General features: G+C 34.7%; 2 protein-coding genes across 3 annotated transcripts; both read left to right on the top strand.

Moving 5' to 3' along the window:
* The first annotated feature begins 671 nt into the window (after positions 1-671).
* On the top strand, positions 672-14,924 carry LOC118265137 (carotenoid isomerooxygenase). Of its 2 annotated transcripts, none has more exons than XM_035577857.2 (14): positions 672-894; positions 1,500-1,627; positions 3,780-3,891; positions 4,880-5,026; positions 8,435-8,545; positions 10,261-10,358; positions 10,731-10,811; positions 11,039-11,119; positions 11,462-11,586; positions 11,933-12,109; positions 12,551-12,707; positions 12,789-12,850; positions 13,027-13,125; positions 13,884-14,924. In XM_035577857.2, the coding sequence occupies exons 2-14, from the start codon at positions 1,516-1,518 to the stop codon at positions 14,058-14,060; spliced, it is 1,539 nt and encodes a 512-aa protein (XP_035433750.2). In that variant the 5' UTR covers positions 672-894; positions 1,500-1,515; the 3' UTR covers positions 14,061-14,924. The 2 variants fall into 2 exon arrangements, with proteins under 2 accessions (XP_035433750.2, XP_050562144.1); XM_050706187.1 differs by having other exon boundaries at positions 1,386-1,627.
* Positions 14,925-15,185: 261 nt separating this feature from the next.
* Positions 15,186-18,843, top strand: LOC118265380 (neuromedin-U receptor 2-like). The gene is made up of 4 exons (XM_035578216.2): positions 15,186-16,442; positions 16,923-17,023; positions 17,495-17,602; positions 18,545-18,843. The coding sequence occupies exons 1-4, from the start codon at positions 15,692-15,694 to the stop codon at positions 18,647-18,649; spliced, it is 1,065 nt and encodes a 354-aa protein (XP_035434109.1). The 5' UTR covers positions 15,186-15,691; the 3' UTR covers positions 18,650-18,843.
* Positions 18,844-19,053: the final 210 nt, after the last annotated feature.

Genomic DNA, 19,053 nt, shown 5'->3' with positions numbered 1-19,053 from the left:
GTGTTTTAATTTTTAATTATTACTTCTCGATAATTTACTTGACGTATATGTATAGGAATACAACACTTTAGTCACTTATTATTTTATTTGTGTCGGGTTTTCCCAAATATTTTCCTGCTAATGTCATAATAATAAGCTCATGTAAATTACAAAACAAATATCGAATTCAATATTATTTTTATGGCGTAAAAGATATTAAAATAATTAGAAACTTCAAAACTAAGGTAATAGTTGTGATAAGGTAATGAATGCATTTTATAGTAATCTTAATTATCCCTATATCTAATTAATCCTTAGATTGTACTACCTCTATTTTTATCTTAATAATCCTAAGATTATACTACCTACCTACGCATACCAGTTAAAATTAGATTGATACTGAGCAGACAATGCAACAATAAGATTTGCGTATGAATGAGAAAGAATGTATCATTTTTATACAGAAATTAATATGCGAAATATATTTTTTTTTTCATTATACATATTAATACAGATATTATATTTTAAAACAATTACAGCTTATTATTTTTAGTCATGAGGAAAAAAAGAAATTAAATTAATTAACATAAAATAAATATGACGCACGTGGGACAATCGTGTGAAACGTAGCGTGTTGTACGTAATCTGTATTTCGGCAATGGTGAATATAAATCCTGTTGTGGTCTGGTATAATGCATTGTTGTTCTACGAGCCGTAGGCGTCTAACCGCGCAGCTACTGTCAAGGTCGCCTACGCGTCGGGGAGACAGTCCTAAGCACACCCCTACAGTCTGCACATACCGTCTATCGGCACCACTCGCGTCTTACAATACGCGAAATAATATTCTATTTTTATATTATCTGTGTTTCGTTATTCCAAGTTTAAACATTTGAAGATCTGTTCTGTGCTGTTGATGTAAGTACGATTATATTCGGGTGCGTCCGTTCAAGGTCATGGTTGTTGTGGAAATTATCGAACTGACTGTAATGTTGGTCGCCGGCTGAACGTTTTACGTTTAAGGGATTTTTCTGAATTCGTATTTGTTTTTTAATATTTTCATTCTTGTAAGTGCGTTTCTAATATTCTGTCTACCGAATTTTTGTTACGCAAATACGTTTATTTTAGTGTGAAATGGATTGGTCATGAAATTAATTATTTAAAAATTTCAGTACATATGTTAATTATTATTTTTTTATTAAAAATAAATAATGATTGCATGCCTTCATGTCACTTAAAATAAAATTATTAAAAAAAAAATATTGTTCACGAATATTTTCCGGCAAATAAAACATAATTCACCAACTAAAAACAAGTTCGAAAAGCCATTTTGAAAAAAGAAATTTAAAAATTCAAATTGCGATTGATTTTTTCTTTTTATTTTTAATGAGACATTGTTGGCTGTATAGGTGTCTATTTACAATTTTACTCAACCAATGGGACTATAGATTATAAATTAAAAAAACGGACGTTTAGTGATTGGCGTGTATATTTTGAACGCATGATATAAATAAACTGTGTAGTTCTAGCAATACAAATATGGCAGCCACACAGGCACACACAGAGAAGTTGTATCCTAATTGTGATGCAACCGTTTGGCTCCGATCCTGCGAAGAGGAGGTGTCTGAACCTCTTGAGGGGGTGATCACAGGTCAGTAGCAATACTCAAGTTTATCTCGTATATTTTACTAGTATATTCTGAAAGTTAAGTCATATCTTCATTGTTTGTCTGTATGCATGAGAACCGGTTGTTTTGTAATGTGATGCGGATTCTTTTCCCGCTTTGCAACAATTTGTGCATCACACAAAGGGTTTCAGGTCTGGGTGTGATATCTTATTATGTTTGTAAACGCAATTACTACCTAGTACACTAATTAGGCCAATAGAGTTTTATTTCATTTTTATTTAATTATAATTTTAATTAATAAAAGACCGCACTTTTATAGCCGGGTGTATTTTACGATTTTACGGGGTCATGTTATATCTGAAAAGGATGTTAAAATTCTCAATAGTACAAAGGTAAAAAATGGAATGGTGTGAAGCACATGTGTCCATTAAATGCAACATATGAAGCTAATTTAGCTATTTAAATATGATATTTTCAGTCGTAGACGATGTCCTACTAGAGCGTGAGTCAACGATTATCGCGAAATATTGATCATAGTCGTCCTAGTAATTTTCTGTTAAAAATCAGATTTCTAAAATTTTGGATCACGATTTTTGTAAACTCACACTAGCATTTTCTCCTAAGACGTAGCTGCTGGCAACGTCTATCAGACTATGTAAACAAAGTATAGACGAGACGAGCAAATAGATCACAAGCCAGGTGTTAAATTTTTAGCTTGTCCCTAAAGACGCCTGATCTGGTTAATTCTGAATATTGACAGAAAATATCAACTCTATGTACTTAATCACGCGAAGATCGCATACGTACACGGTCTAGTAGGACACCGAAATAAAATACGTTTATAACTACGCTTAGTCACAATCACAACACTAAACATAAACACACATCTTCAAAGACGACCTCAGTGTTATCTCAGCACTTCTATTGAGTTCCAAATTAAATAAAGTCGCATTCTATAAATAGTATCTGCTAAATTATATTGCTATCATCACTTTCAGTATTAGGTAATGGTTTCACAGCTTATTCTTGAAGTGGACAGGTATAGATAGAGAAATAATACCTTTGCATTGGCCATAGCTATTGTTTTTGGAGTCAAATTATTATTTTTGATTTTAGAACAGAAAAGAAAAATACAACCAAAATACTTTAAAGCCTCGTCCCCACTAGGTGATTTCGGATGACATTGTTGACTGTGCGTCAAGGAAACATAACCCGATGTCTCCGGGGACACATGTTCCTAGTGGGGACGAGGCTTAAATGAAACAAAACTCCTTGTTTACACCAGTGCAGTATTGTGAAAGTACTCTGAACAAAGAAAGGTCCATTTCAATCCTAATTATAGAATCTTGACAAAGACATTCGGTTAATCGAGTCAAGGCCTGAATAAATAAAACTTATAGCCGCACAACTCTAGTGCTTATAGCAAAATTAAATAGAGCTATAGTTCCATAAATAGTTTTCTCAAAGCACACCGCATTTTATTGCTACCATTACTTTTATTAACACCGTCTGCGCTGCAAAAATAACTGAAATAAGACAAGTATTAACACGACGCTAGTTTGGTTTGCACGATCTAGCTAATGTAAACTGTATACGAATTACATTCTTGGAATGGAATTTCGAATTAACGTTGTACTAGGAATATACATAATTGCTTATATCGTTCTGGCAATAAAAATATACTACGGTAGATACCAGGTAACTTCGCATAAGATTTTTTATTACTCTAGCCAATTATTTATTGATTTTAAAGCTTCTAGGTATTGGTATCTTTCATAATGAATCTTTAGGTAGAGGAAATTATATGTATGTAAGGGTATGGCAGTGCTTTAGCCAAATTGGTACATAGATTTCGTTAACATTACCTAGGTATAGAAAATTAAACAAATATTTCTAATAGGGATTTTCACTGGAATCGATAAGTGAAGCGATTAAAATAAAGTTATCTATGATTTTCACATATTTGTTTCGTTTTCTATACTCTCAACGATTATACCTATGTAGATACTAATATTGGTTACGGTAGCTGCCTTTTCACTGTAGCTACAAATGCACTGAGTTGTTTATTGCAACAAAACATAGACTATACTGAACTCTAACAAAATATACACTGAACAAAACAAAAGAGTGATATCAATATATCTTTGCGTTTTTTAACTTGTATCGTTTTTCACAGGTGAGGTACCGACATGGCTCCGTGGTACATTACTACGCAATGGACCAGGTTCCCTGAAGGTCGGGGATATGAGATTCGATCACCTTTTCGACAGTTCCGCACTTTTGCACAGGTAAAACAATTCACGAATTAATTCTTTTTTGTAGTTATATTAAACGGTTATATTTAGCTTGACTACTTTGTTTGTTTGGGTCAAATTTACTAATTAAATATTCGCCCCATTATCGTAATCTCCATGACCACTCAATATTATAATAACATTTTTTCAAACGACAGGGCTAGATTGGTAGAATAGAGCTCATTAAAATCGATTATTCTGTATGTATTACTTGTAGAAATATAAAGAAAAGAAGAAATAGACAGTAGAACCTACTTTATTTGTAAGATTAATGGCAATAGGAAGACTCGAATATATTTATTTGCACTCTTACTCTTCTTTTAGATTTGAAATTAAGTAAGACGTTTATACAAGTATTTAGTTAAATAGAGATCCTAAAACTTTTTAACCGTGATCTCCCACTGATTTTCCAATTGCAGAACACTGCTTTTATGTAGAAGAGGCCCATAATCCGGTAGTAGACTGTAATAAGCTGACGATGTGATTATCAAATAAATCCTTCCTATTGTATCTATTATCATATAATTCTAACGAGTTATCGTTTGTTCACTTGTGGAATCCAGAATATTCGATTAGATAGAGATATAGTACCTACATATAAGGAGCTTTAAAAGTATCAGCCACGGCGTCAATGAGAGGTAGTGTTGTGTTTCAAGATAACACGTATACGATAAACGTAGCCGAAAACAATCCTGAAAGTATGATACTTTCTCAACATGCAAATTCAACACTAGGCTTCCTGTCTAATCCGGAGCTGCGGACTGCCTAGCGGGTTTATAGGCCCTGGCTCAAAAAGCAGGAGTAGGAACGGGGTGGTTGTAAGTCAGTAAGAGTCTGACACTCCAACAGAAGTCATTGGTTGATTTACCCCCTTTAAAAAAAAGACTTCATGCCTGATACTAAACCCTAAACTAAAAAAAAAACAAGCGATAAATGTGGGAAACCTTATCTTTTACATACAAATGAAAGAATATCTCTCCAGGTTCGCGATTGACGATGGCCATGTGACATACCAGTGTCGGTTCCTCCGTACCAACACGCTGAAGAAGAATAGAGCAGCCAACCGCATCATAGTATCGGAGTTCGGTACCAAGTCCGCCCCTGACCCATGCCATTCCATTTTCGACAGGTAAATACGCCTTTTATATGAGTAAGTAATAAATGAATAGGGTAGATGACTAATTTTTATTCTAATGTCCGCCTTGTAGATAATTTTAAAATATTAGACACGTATTTTTTATTTTCTTACGGAAACAAATACTTTAGAAGATATATCGATTTGAAATATCACTTCTAGGTATATTAGTACATTTTATACGTAGAAATTACGTATTTGCTTCCACTCTTAAACTTTGATTCGTTTGTTTTAGCATTGTTGTCTTTTATGATAAAATAAAAAAAGTATATAATATTTTTTCATAACCTAACAGACGGACTAAATAGATTTTTAATTTTCGTACCCCGTCACCATCCCTATTATGAAGAATGTGAATTTCCCGTAGAGAATATGTTGTGTGGTTTTCCTTGCTCGTTTTTCCCTAAGGAAGTAATGTTTAGAAGTATTTAGTTTCAGTAAGTAAATAATTGATTACGTAACTAAATACTTTAGATGAGTAATAAATTATAATTTTCTGAGTAATAAGAAATTGCTATAGGCAGTTGATTAAACATAAGTATTTTAAGTAAAATTCTTGTTTGTTATTCCTTAAGGGAACGATATTAAAATTACCGCTTGGTTTCTTAATTAACTACGAATTTTATTTATAATTAAGTACATTTTCTCTTTGAACGAATTTCTTTATTAATCTATTTTGAAAAAGAAAGAAAATGGTTAATCGAAAAGACCCGTTAACAATATACAGGGTGTCCCTGAAGTCGACGTCCAACAGGCACCAGATGATCGGCAAGGTTCCAAATGTTATCAGAAAAATATAAAAAAAGCCTTCTAAGTCCTACAGTTTTTAAATTACAGTAACTTATGTGTTATCCACGAAAAAGTACACCCTGTGCCAGTCTTTTGACTCTTGTTGCTACAAATCTTTATTTTTTCGTCTGCAGTTTTCCTTACATTATCCTGAATAGTGCTCCAGTAATATGGAATCATAAATTCTTAGCCAACTGCTTTAGATTGGAAAACATTGTTAGTTTTAGAGGAACCAAATACACTGAATAAAATTTTCACCTTACTTTAAGTGACTGTACTGAATAAATTATGTATGGCACTAGTAGTGGCAAATTTCACCAAAGTTGGCGCATTTAATAAGGATTATGAAATGGTATAGCACTTTGCAAATTATTTCTTAAATTCGACACAAAAAAAGATTTTTCAACGAAACTCCGTTTCGATGAATTTATTTGAACTTACTAATATTTCTTCTAGTGTACTCAAATCATACGTTACAACTTCGTATGCACTAGACAGCACTTTGCACGCTATTTGTTATCATCATGTTGAAAATCAGCGAGGATCTCTTGTCAAACAATATTGTCTGTTTACCCGTGATTTCGCTTGCAGTATTCGTCGGTAATATTATCGCTCGACGAACTGGTGTTGTGCATCTCGAGCCATCGTACTCCGTCTTCGGTATTTTAGCTGAGCATTGGCTTTTTTGCGCCGTGTTGATTATTTATTTTTTAAATTATTTTTTGTTTTACCTGCAATTCCTTGTAACGGTGCAAATAACTTTCTCGACAAACTAAAGAATATTTGATGCTTCATCCCGCATTTGATCACAAGGCATGAACACGTAACTTAATCGGAGGATTCACCAATTTCCTTTTTTTTTTGGTGGGGATATGACGAGTAATTGTGCGTAAGGGCTCATGTACACCATACCACTACCGCGTCGATATGCTGTATACATGACGCTGCCGCGTCCATTCCTTTTGATTTTACTACACATTTGATAATGTGTTTGATGCACTATGAACATCATATTGCAATCATTCAATATTATTTAGTGAAACATGATACACAACATGAGTTCCTCTAGTAAGTCTAGTAATATTGCCGACGAAAGCTGCAAGCGAAATCATGAGTAGACAGACAATGTTGTTTGACAAGAGATCCTCGCTGATTTTCAACATGATGATAACAAATCGCGTGCAAAGTGTTGTCTAGTGCATACGAAGTTGTAACGTATGATTTGAGTACACTAGAAGAAATATTAGTAAGTTCAAATAAATTCATCGAAACGGAGTTTCGTTGAAAAATCTTTTTTGAATTTAAGAAATAATTTGCAAAGTGCTATACCATTTCATAATCCTTATTAAATGAACTTTGGTGAAATTTGCCACTACTAGTGCCATACATAATTTATTCAGTACAGTACTTAAAGTAAGGTGAAAATTTTATTCAGTGTATTTGGTTCCTCTAAAACTAACAATGTTTTCCAATCTAAAGCAGTTGGCTAAGAATTTATGATTCCATATTACTGGAGCACTATTCAGGATGATGTAAGGAAGACTGCAGACGAAAAAATAAAGATTTGTAGCAACAAGAGTCAAAAGACTGGCACAGGGTGTACTTTTTCGTGGATGACACATAAGTCACTGTAATTTAAAAACTGTAGGACTTATGAAAGATAACAGTTGGAACCTTGCTGATCATCTAGTGCCCGTTGGACGTCGATTTCAGGGACACCCTGTATATTATGGACGATGACGTATGACTCAAGTGTTAATAAAGTAAGCCTCGAAGCAAATTGCCGTGGAATGTAATGAAGTTAATACTGTGTAACGAAATTGTTTCTAACTACAGACGTAGTACATAGTACAACAGACTGTAAGCCGATTATCTATCGTGGGCACTAACTGAATACGAGCTAAAAATAGAACATCAAGTGTTCTAAAATGTTCTGTAACAATCTTGGCTTAATAATAGCGTTGATGACTATTTTTTATTATTTTAATACTCTCGAAGTAAAATAAAATACTTTCGAAGATATGTTGATTTGAAATATCGCGTGACGTCACTTTTAAGTACATTTTATACGTAGAAATTATGTATTTGCTTCCTCTTCTCAACCTTGATTCGTTTTATCTAAGCATTGTTATCTTATATGACGAAATTACGTGTCTAATAATTTTTCATTATCTATATGACGAACGATACATTTTTAATTTTCATACTCCGTCATCATCCCTATTGTTTGAACTTTATGCAGTAGGTATAGGTACCTATGATTAGAATCTAATTGGGCTACATCTTTGTGATATATCAGATCAAACTCGATATTAAGATGGGCAGGGATACCACATTAGATAGAAACCTAGCAGAAGCCGCTCTATGATATGTGTACCTGAACCTTTTAAACTGGGATCTCCAACTCGCATACCGAGCGTGCAGATATGTGAGGATATGTACCACTTCTATGTAAAGGAGATTCTTAATACAGCAGTCGACTGATACGTGCTTTTGATGATGAAGTCTTATACATTTAAGCATGTCTCATGTACGTCTCATTTAACCCTTCTTATAAAAGTTTAAATAACTTTAACGTTACTTTGTTTTTGATGTAATTCCTTATATCCACAGGGTCGCAGCATTCTTCAACCCCGCCGAGCACATGTCGGATAACGCGATGATATCAGTATATCCATTCGGTGATGAAGTATACGCGTTCACTGAAGGTCCCATTATACACAGGTAAGGAAATATTGAAGTATTTATCCGCTTTCTAAGCGTGACGATTCCGGAGCTGCGGACTACCAAGCGGGTTTACCGGGGCTCCGGCTCGAAAAGCAGGAGTAGGAACGGGATGGTTTTTAGTCAGTAAGAGTCTGACACTCCCTCTTGCCTCGAGAGAAGACATTGGATGATTTTCTCTCCTTAAAAAAAGCGTGGTGATTGGAGCAAACCCTCATATCGTGTTCACCAATCTTTCGACCCTAAATTTAAAGCAACCCTAAGTTAAGATAGGACAATGGGCAAGAGGACCGTGACAAGCTGGTGGTGGCGATGATGATTTGTATAAATTACCTGTAATACAAACTGATTGAGGGTATGCTAGGATCATGCCATTTGCGGTTTCGTTGTCTCTGCTAACCGCAATAAGTGATATGCGGGACGATTATACGTGTTGATATTGTGTATGTTTGCAGGTATAAGCAATAAATGACATATTTTGCTAGTTTGCTATTAACCTGATTGCTCTATGTATCAGACTATAGTAAACCTAGACCTGGTACATCAATTTCATTACTAAGAAATAAGGAATTGAAAAAGGTCAATAACCTCGCTCCACTTGTTTGCTGGTTGCAACTAAAGCAGCTGTGTAATATACCATTGTACCTACAAATAAAAATTTTAACATCAATATGACAATGGAGAGCATTTTATTTAATTTTGTATTACTTTTTTAATAAGGCTTCTCGTGTTCACGAGCTTAATAATGTGAAATTTTTAAGTAAATACTTTGTCTACTCCTTTGAACGATTGTTGTCGATCAAACAATAATTCGGTCGTACATATTTAAGTAAAAGTAGAGTACACATAATTTTGTTTTTTTATACAATTGTTTTTTTATCATTGCGTCTACGATCTTGCGACAACGGCAGAATAATAAATTGAGACAATCTGGAGTTTTGCCAGGTCATTGACCCATTTCCATTGAAAATTTTGAGATGAAAATTCGAGTACTTAAGTAAGTAGATATTTCTGGGTATATTTTCGGAACAAAGGACCAAAGTATATTACTAAGTCCATATTTAATTTTGAATAAAGTAAAGACCGTGGTGCTGTTTTACACGTGTTAATCACGGTTTCTAATCAAATGACACGAATATACGCACAAAAAAAAAAAAAAACATCGGACCTTTCTAGACTACGGATAAAGTTTAACCTCATTCGACCTCGATCTTGGCGAAGAACGTTTATTTTTTAGGTCTTACTCAATCTATATAAATATAGATAGGAAAGTTTATACCAAAATATTTATTTTGAGATAAGATCATTTCATATTTTAAATAACTACGTGGTATGTATTTAGTAATACGCACAAAATGATATAATAGTATAGTATCGTAGTTTTTTTAAGGGAGGAAAATCATCCAATGCCTTCCCTCGCCAGGGCAAGGCGAGAGGGAGTGTCAGACTCTTACTAACTAAAAGCCACCCCGTTCCTACTCCTGCTTTTCGAGCCGGAGCCCTGGTAAACCCGCTAGGTAGTCCGCAGCTCCGGAAATCATTGTAGGTAGGATTTTCACATGATCAACCACAGAGTAGGATGATTAAATTCGATTTACGCACATGTCAGTCATCTAGTACTTACTATATATAGAATACTTAACATAAATTCATACCAAGTCCAATTTAATTCAAGTCTTTATTACATGTGACATAAGATTCGATGTTATTTGCAGGGTAGACACGGTTACCCTCGACACTCTGGAGCGTAAGAATATGACGAAATGTGTGGCGTTAGTCAACCACACCTCGCATCCACATGTCATGCCTAATGGTAAGAGATATCAAGAAGATTCTCACTCTATATTTATTATACTAGATTTTCTCTTCTATTTTTAGACTACTTATTTGCATTCAATAATTTGTATTCTGTTTCATACATATGTTCACGCCTTTAATCCCCAAAGGGGTAGTAGGCAGAGGTGCACATTATGGCACGTAATGCCACTGTACAATGTACACCCACTTTTTTATTCTGTTTCAATAAATCAATTAAATCAATGTATTCTGTTTCAATTCTTTTTTATCGTATCTTGGATATAATTTATCAAAGAAAATTTCTACAAAATATCCACAATCAATTTTCATGGAATTGAAATAAAATGATTGTTTTGTCATTATTAAAGAGTAAATTGTGTATTTTCAGGGGACGTGTACAACCTTGGTATGTCCATCGTGAAAGGCACAATACGTCACGTGGTCGCGAAATTCCCTTTCACTGAAAAAGGTAAATAATATTATTTTCTATCTATGTCTATGTAAAACATTAATTTTATCTTTCTTTTTGAATCCCCGCTTGAAGAAATTTTCACGAAGGCTGGTCTTTAGATTCTGATACTCTTATTAATTGAATTAAATGGAAAAATGTTTAATACCTACTGGTAATATTATTTCTTTTGCGACAAAGTGTAGCGTTGATATAGTAAATAATAATCATAATAATTTGATTTTCAGGCGACATGTTCAAAAGCGCACACATTGTAGCAACATTGAAGCCTCGTTGGACACTGAATCCTTCTTACATGCATACGTTTGGTAAGTTTTGTGTCTACTAACGTTTAATTTTGACCGTTATGTTTTAAGTATATGGTACTTAATTACTCACGTACTTAAACGATTGCCATACACTATGCCGTACCCTTAGTATGAGTTTGATTTACGTTAGTAGTAGTAGTAGTAGTAGTAAAGCAAATTCATCCTAAGGGTACTGAATTCCAAACGCTATTTAATTTTAGTATTTGGAATTTCAAATATCGAAAACCTTATTAACTTTTCCTAACCTAAATTTAAGATTCCGTTTTCAATATCTTACTTTTAACAAAACAGATAACTTTTTACTATTACTAATTTGATTTTGTATTTTCTTTTTACTTCCAGGTATAACTGAGAATTATTTCGTGATAGTGGAACAGCCGCTGTCGGTATCTGTCCCTGGACTAATGCGAGGTCTCATCACCAATGATAAGCTGGTTTCCAGTTTACAATGGAATCCTGGTTATGAGGTCAGTTCATAATAAAATCATTTATTTATCCGTTCACTAGAGACCCAATAAAACGTGTTTATGTGTTATGTTTACTAGATAATAATTGCCCATGTTCAAAAACCAAAACATGTTATTTTTTACGATTTTATATTCACAGCGAATCAAAAGACCAAAACAGAAAATAATCTGGTCCTTTCCTGCCTTACAACAATATATGCAGATTTATGAGCAGAACGCACAAAATGGGTCTTAATCACTAACACGTACACACACAGGAGTCTCATGTAATACATTACTAAGTACTACATGAGACTCAAAGAGAGCTTAAAACAGTTAAAAATAATCGATAATTTCTTGATTTCAGACCCACATAGTCCTTCTAAGTAGATCTACAGGACGAGAAGTAAAGAGATTCCGTACTGAATCCTTGTTCTACTTGCACATCATCAACACGTATGAACAGGAAGGCAACCTGGTTGTGGATATATGTGCCTACAAGGACGCTAAGGTCATAGACGCCATGTATGTTGAGGCTATTGAGGTGAGTTATTCATGTGAAAAATTAGGTATTTTTAATAATTAATTTAGCTACAGTTTTCCTGACTTAGTAAAGGTCTTGAACCAGAATTATTTACCAATTAGTTTACAAAGAATTCTTTACTTTTTATCATTTAGTGGAAGGAGTTCCTTTCAAGTGATATGTTTCATTTACTTTGGTGTTTGGTACATGATATAGAATTAAAGTTTCCAAATAATGTAAAGAGAGAAACAAGTTGGTGTACATTATAACTATACAACTTAATTTAAAACTCTGATTACCCCTTAAAAGGACCGTCTAAAAGTAATATTGAACTATAACATATTTTGTTTACCCAATACCCAATTACAATGTCGATTAAATATCTACTCTGTCATAGCTATAAAATATTACAATGAAATGATTTATCTAATAAAATAATTTTCATAATACTTTCTATTCTAGTCGATGCAAAGTAACGCAGACTATGCGAATTGGTTCCGAGCGCGACCTAAAAGGATGGAGGTGTCACTTGATGCACCTAACCTGACTTATGTGGCACCAAAGACTCTGGCTAACATCGGATGTGAAACTCCAAGAATACACTATGATGTTCATAACGGTAAATATATATTTCTTCATTAACCTTCAGTTATTGTTAAATACGGGCATTGTGCTAATTGTTACTCTTTATTTATTTCAGCAAAACCCTATAGATACTTCTACGCCATCAGTTCAGATGTAGATGCTGAAAATCCCGGAATGGTAAGACTAAATATAATTTTATATATGAATATAAAAAAGTGCGTACAGCGGCAGCAGCATAAAATCACAAATCCTACTGTGTTTCCTAAATGACTTGATATTTTTCGAAAATAGGACCGTTTGGGTTGCAAGTAATCTGCCTAGAAGGACCACAATTAAATCTTGTAATGTTTCAGGTTATAAAAGTGGACACAAAGACAGGTGAGACGAAGACGTGGTGTAAACCCAACTGTTACCCGAGCGAACCGATATTTGTACCGGCGCCTAATGCTAAGGTAAGGCAATATGTCACTTTGTGTATTAATAATATCTTTATGAGAACGTATACAATATTTCATCATTATCAACAAATCGCGATACACGATAGTTCACTTCTGAGCTTTGGGCCTCCTCCACATACAGGGCTTTGTCATAATCTCCACGTTTGGCAGATGGGTTACATATCGCACTCGCACTACTTTTCCCTACAGGTGACGTAAGAATTAACTAAAGGACTACATATTTAACAGAGACCGGGGCAGTAGTGCTCTCTGATATTTCGAACCAAAGTCAAAGTCAAAGTCAAAGCATTTATTTCAATTAATCCTAAATTAGGCACTTTTGAAACGTCAAATTGAATTGTCCGTCAGTCTGTCTGTCAGTGAAGCTAGGCGCTCGTTCCAAAGTGTTGCTTCGAATGGAGAAGAACGAGCAAGAAACTCCATCGTTACTCTTTTCAAAAAATGTTTTTTTACAATATCTCTGATACATTATTTGATCATTTACCTATTGTATATATATGTAGGAACAATGTAACGACAATACGACGTCAAAACTATGGGACAATAAAACCAATTTGTAAAGAATATAAATTAACCTTTTATACTACGATCTCTAACCCGTCTGGTAAGCATAGATATATTGGCAAACCTTCTTATGTTGAGAAGGCTCATCAAGCAAGCAAGTCATAGTTCTGCAGTAAACTGTCAAGGACTTTTATGAAAGTAATTTATCTTAATTAAAGGATTTATTTAAACTCACATGTTTATTCCAGGACGAAGATGACGGAGTTCTCCTAAGTGCATTAGTATGGGGCGGTGAGGTGACGCATACAGTGGCCGTACTAATCCTAGACGCGAAGACAATGCAGGAACTAGCGCGAGCCACCTTCAATACTCCCTCGCCCGCTCCCAAATGTTTACACGGATGGTTCTTACCGACTAACAGTTAAATATTCTTAAAATAACTTTAGATTAAGTTCAGGTCGGTTTTTCAGCCTCTTAATTGCGATGTGGAAGAACAATGCTTCGGTTAATTTTAAACCCTTGGCAGTATATTATCTAACCAGTGGATTAAATGAGTTAGTTTAACATAATTGTTGGAAATTATAGAGGATCTGTCAAATCGGCTCTCGATGTTGTGATATTGTTAAATGTATTTTATTTTGTTGGCTAAAAAGGAGGTGGTCTAAGGCCATATTGGCTTTGACATTGCTTAGTCTTGTAATTTGACCTAATTTTAATTGGTCTAGTTTAAAATGTGATCTCTGTTGTTGGTTGATGTTGTTTGACGTAATTCTTGAATAAAATGGTGTTGCAGGCCTTAAAATTGTATCGTGATAAATGGTGTTTTCGATATCAATTGTACACTATTTATAATGAGAATTAATAAGGGTTATTTTGTTTAGATATTAATTTGAAGTGCCTATATTATCTGATATTACCTAGATGTATTTTTGGTTACATTATATAATTTTCGTACCGAAGGACCAATTTTTCAGATTTGGTCCTTTTTGGTAAAATGTGATTGTTTAAGAATTAATTACGTAATACCTACTTAATTTCTAAAATAGTAGTCTTACTTTACTGTTATTATACTTATTTTTTTTTGTTACTGGATAATAAATTGATTTAATGTTTTAATAGATACTGTTTTCGTATTTTATTTCGTGAATATTTTTGTCTTAAATGAAATACGAAGTGATGATGAAAGTTAAAAATTGTGTAAATAGATATTAATCTACTTTAACTCTACAATTTTAAATCTACTTTAACAATAAACGCTTTTGTATGTTTTAATAAATAAGTTTCAACAATTTTTTGACATTCTGTTATTTTGACTGCACTGCTCTATACAGAGTAATTCTTTGTGTGATCCATAAAATGGTTATATTATTCCTAATGTGAGACATTTAAAATTGATTAAATAAAAATGTACTCACGTGAACTCTTCGAAAAAAGCTTTACTATGTCATATCTGAATTCTTACTCATCAGCGGTGTGCGGCCCGGTAACGTCACGTAGACAACAGCTTTATTTTATTTAACGAGGTATCTGGATTGGTTTCAAGCCATGCTAGAGACTCATAGCCGTGAGTAAAATTGCGCGACAAACGATGCGGCGAGCGTCGCGCAGCCAACTGTTGGTCACTTTCCGACTAAAGTTATGCGCAAACATTTCACGACCAATTTTCATTATGTTGATTGTAATTTTATTACTGAAGATAATGGTTCTAGCTTGGATGTACCCTATATTTACAATGCCATTATTTTTCGAAGAAAACGTTATGTGCGTAGCAAATTTAATTAATTCGTTCTTACTCGTACTATTAATTTACTATACACTACCCACGCCCACGCATCAGGCTATAGAATTAATCCAGCTAATCGTTTATGTACATTGTTGAACACACTACTTCGTTGATAACTAATATCACCAATGTATTAGATAAACATTGACCAGCACTGGTGTCATGAGCTCAGTCGACTGTACCACCTTGCACGGGACTTGTGAAAAATCTAGAAGTTTTATAGGATAAAAACGTTGTTACTTACAAGAGTGAAAATAAAACAAATATAATACAATGAATGACTCCGTCGATAATGTTACAGAAGATTGGCACGAATATGTGACGTTGGCGCTTACTGAGGTGCCGTATAGTTCCCAAGTGATATTCTCAGTAGCACTATTCTTCATTTTCGTCGCAAGCCTAGTTGGTAACGTGCTCACTTGCATCGTGATCTACTACGACAAGACCATGCACACCGTCACCAACTGCTACCTGTTCAACCTGGCCGTGTCAGATCTACTTGTCACGTTTCCCATTTTAATCATCATCTATCAGCTTCTGACACAAAAGCATGAGCTGTTCCAGTACAATAATGGAGTGTTTTCATGTAATTTCGTGATGTGCATACACTTTTTGATCATCGGTGTGCTTTGGAACAACAGCATTTTGGTGATGACGGCTCTATCGATAGAAAGGTACATAGCGGTGTGCTATCCAATGACTTTGAAGCGCACGGGTGTGTGGCAAAGGGTTGGCAAGATTCTTGGGATAATCTGGACGATAGCGGTCCTGGAGACGGTGCCAGAGTTTTGGATGCTTGAGATATTTAACAGTGGGAATACGTTAATATGCTTTTCCTTGCCGTCTTGGTTTGGCAGGGTCGTAATAGCAGTGAGTGCTGTCCTCACGTTCATAGTACCGCTGGCTATAATGATATTCGTGTATTCTAGAATAGCGGTTAGAGTAAACCATAATAACGTGGGACATTTTGATGGTGCTGTGTTCAATAGTGGATTCAAGAAGAAGAAAGTGAATAAACTTATACGTAAGTAGAACAACTTATACGTAATTATAAATAATATTAATTGTATATTAGATTGACTTGATTCTTATAGAATTTGCAACACAATATTAGGTTCCTTCCTTGTCTAGTTCGGTGGGGTTACACGTGTCATAACAAAAACTAGAAAAATACTTAATAATGCATAAATTAGAGTATTACAACTGGTACTGGTAGTTTTGTGACAGACTCGACCTAGACGCATGATTTGGCATGTGATGTGTGTAAATGAATTAAAACTTATTTTATCCTTATCTAGTACAAACTAGATAAAGTTTTAGCATTAAATTAAATATCAAATGGAGACAGGTTTTTGGGTTATGATTATTTTAAACGCAATCAAAACTTTTGTTATATTTGACATTGGTTGGGTCCTGTTTAAAGTTGTATTAGTTAATAAATATATCAATTAGATGTAACTAATCTATACGGCATTTCCTTAGACAATGTTTTTATATGTTTTAGTGACGCTGACACTATCCTTTATAATCTGCTGGCTGCCATGTTTCCTGCTCAAAGCGTTGATGTTTGCAGTTCACTACAAAAAATTCGCTCACCTACATCAGGTATAAATTATTACATATGTTTAATGATTTAATTGTTTTAGTGACATGGATAGACATTCTATTTCAGCTAGGCTATTCTGTAACTTTCAATTCGAAAGATCGAAGTGAATTAAACTCGTTCTTCTTATTAATCAATATAACTTTTATGTCATCATAATAATCCAGACAGTGATGAATTTATATTTAAATACTTTTACAACTTTATTTTTATAATAACTATCGTGAGACAATCAGGGTTTACTCACGTAGACGTAATGTAGACATAGACGTAACGTACTGAGTAGCCTGTGCAACGTCACCGCGTCTGCGCACGCTGCTCATAATGAAGAGTCTACATTGAGTACATTGATTGATGAATACATGATTACATTGAATGTAAGCGAGTAAGCCGTGATTTTTTGTTAATCGGACAACTTGGTTGCGATTTTATAAAATGGATACAATGTTCATTGCTAAACACCCTTTTTCCAGTGGTGGTCGACAGTGAACAAGATAGCTATGTTCAATAGTTGGCTCCCGACGGTATTGAACCCGCTGCTTTTCAGCGCCATGTCCACTAAGTTCAGGAAATCATTTAAGGTAAATATTATCTATTTAGTAAATGTCCAAGTATGTAGACTAAGGAGCAGGAGTCCGATACGTTGGTCGGACCAAATCCGTGCCACACTGGAGACCACAGTCTGCGACGCCATCCACATCGCCGAAGATAGAGCAACATGGCGAAATATAGTTAACCAGAGAGTTATTCGTCGGGGTCACGACCCTCAGCATTGGGGATAAACGACGCAAGGAGGAGTAAATGTAAACAAAGAGTAGATCAGTAGGCATTAGGTATCAACAAGGAATGCAAATGGCGAATGCATTTGCCCTTAAGTTCACTTTGTTTGACTTTTGATTTCATGCATTATTCATTAAATGCATTTTTCAAAGTCAAAAATGCAATTTATCCTTATTTATATGTTAAATAAAATGTATTGTCTTCACATGATAATATAAAATATGTCTTTGTATATAGATTTTAAGCCTCGTCCCCACTAGGAACATTTGTCGAGCGACATGTGTCCCCGAGACATCCGTTGCGACATTGTTGAAACTGTTCCTTGTCGCACAGTTAACAATGTCGTCCGACATCACCCGATGCCTCTTGGGACTCATGTCGCTCGACAAATGTTCCTATTGGAGACGAGGCTTCACATACACTCATAAAGACGCTACTATTATACCGCACTATTTATTTTCACACTCCAATAGGAAACTGTTGAAGGCAAATACTCCGCTAACGTCGGTTACCGGTGACCACCTTGGCTTTTAAAGTCCTTTATTCACTTAACATTTGAGTACGTTGGGTACAAAGGAGTCATGATATCAGTTTCCTTTCTTCCCAGAAGACCACCATGATCTTTATATTCGGCCCAAAGCAATAAAATTAAGCTTTTAATCCGACTGGACAGTATTGTGTGCTGTTATTATAAAATTCTACTTACGTAGTATATTTAACTAGTGTCATATCTATGTTTGCAGAGGCTTTGCGAAAGAAAACTTAGGAAACGAAATCTAAGAAGCGAAAAGTGTGAAGCGAGTAGCAGTGAGCGTGAAAAGTCAACAAAATATTATCAAGTTGAGTAAACATTTAACAATTTGGAATCTCAAACAATGAACCGACAAGTAGATGTAACGTAGTGTACAGTCATCCAAGGTATTTGGTCTCAGGTAAGAAAATAGAGATTGATTCAGTACAAAGCTAGCGGTTGTAACTATTGTTAAACTAACCACCGTACTCAGAGTCATTTAATGGTTACTTAACCCCGTCCTTAGCAGTTGTTTTCGGAGGAAAATTGTTACTAAAGAATAGTTTAAATAATCATTAAATGTCTCTGAGGGCGACAGTACATTATATTAATTATCTTATATGGCAATAGGTTCACCCCCTATTACATGGGCTAATAACACAAGTGGGTGTACATTGTACAGTGGCATTAAGTGCCGTAATATGCAACTGCACCTCTGCCTACCCCTCCGGGAATAAAAGG

The sequence above is a fragment of the Spodoptera frugiperda genome, chromosome 28, assembly GCF_023101765.2.
Source record: "Spodoptera frugiperda isolate SF20-4 chromosome 28, AGI-APGP_CSIRO_Sfru_2.0, whole genome shotgun sequence".
Taxonomy (NCBI): domain Eukaryota; kingdom Metazoa; phylum Arthropoda; class Insecta; order Lepidoptera; family Noctuidae; genus Spodoptera; species Spodoptera frugiperda.
Note: the sequence above shows the minus strand (reverse complement) of the source record. Positions and strands in the feature narration are given on the sequence as shown.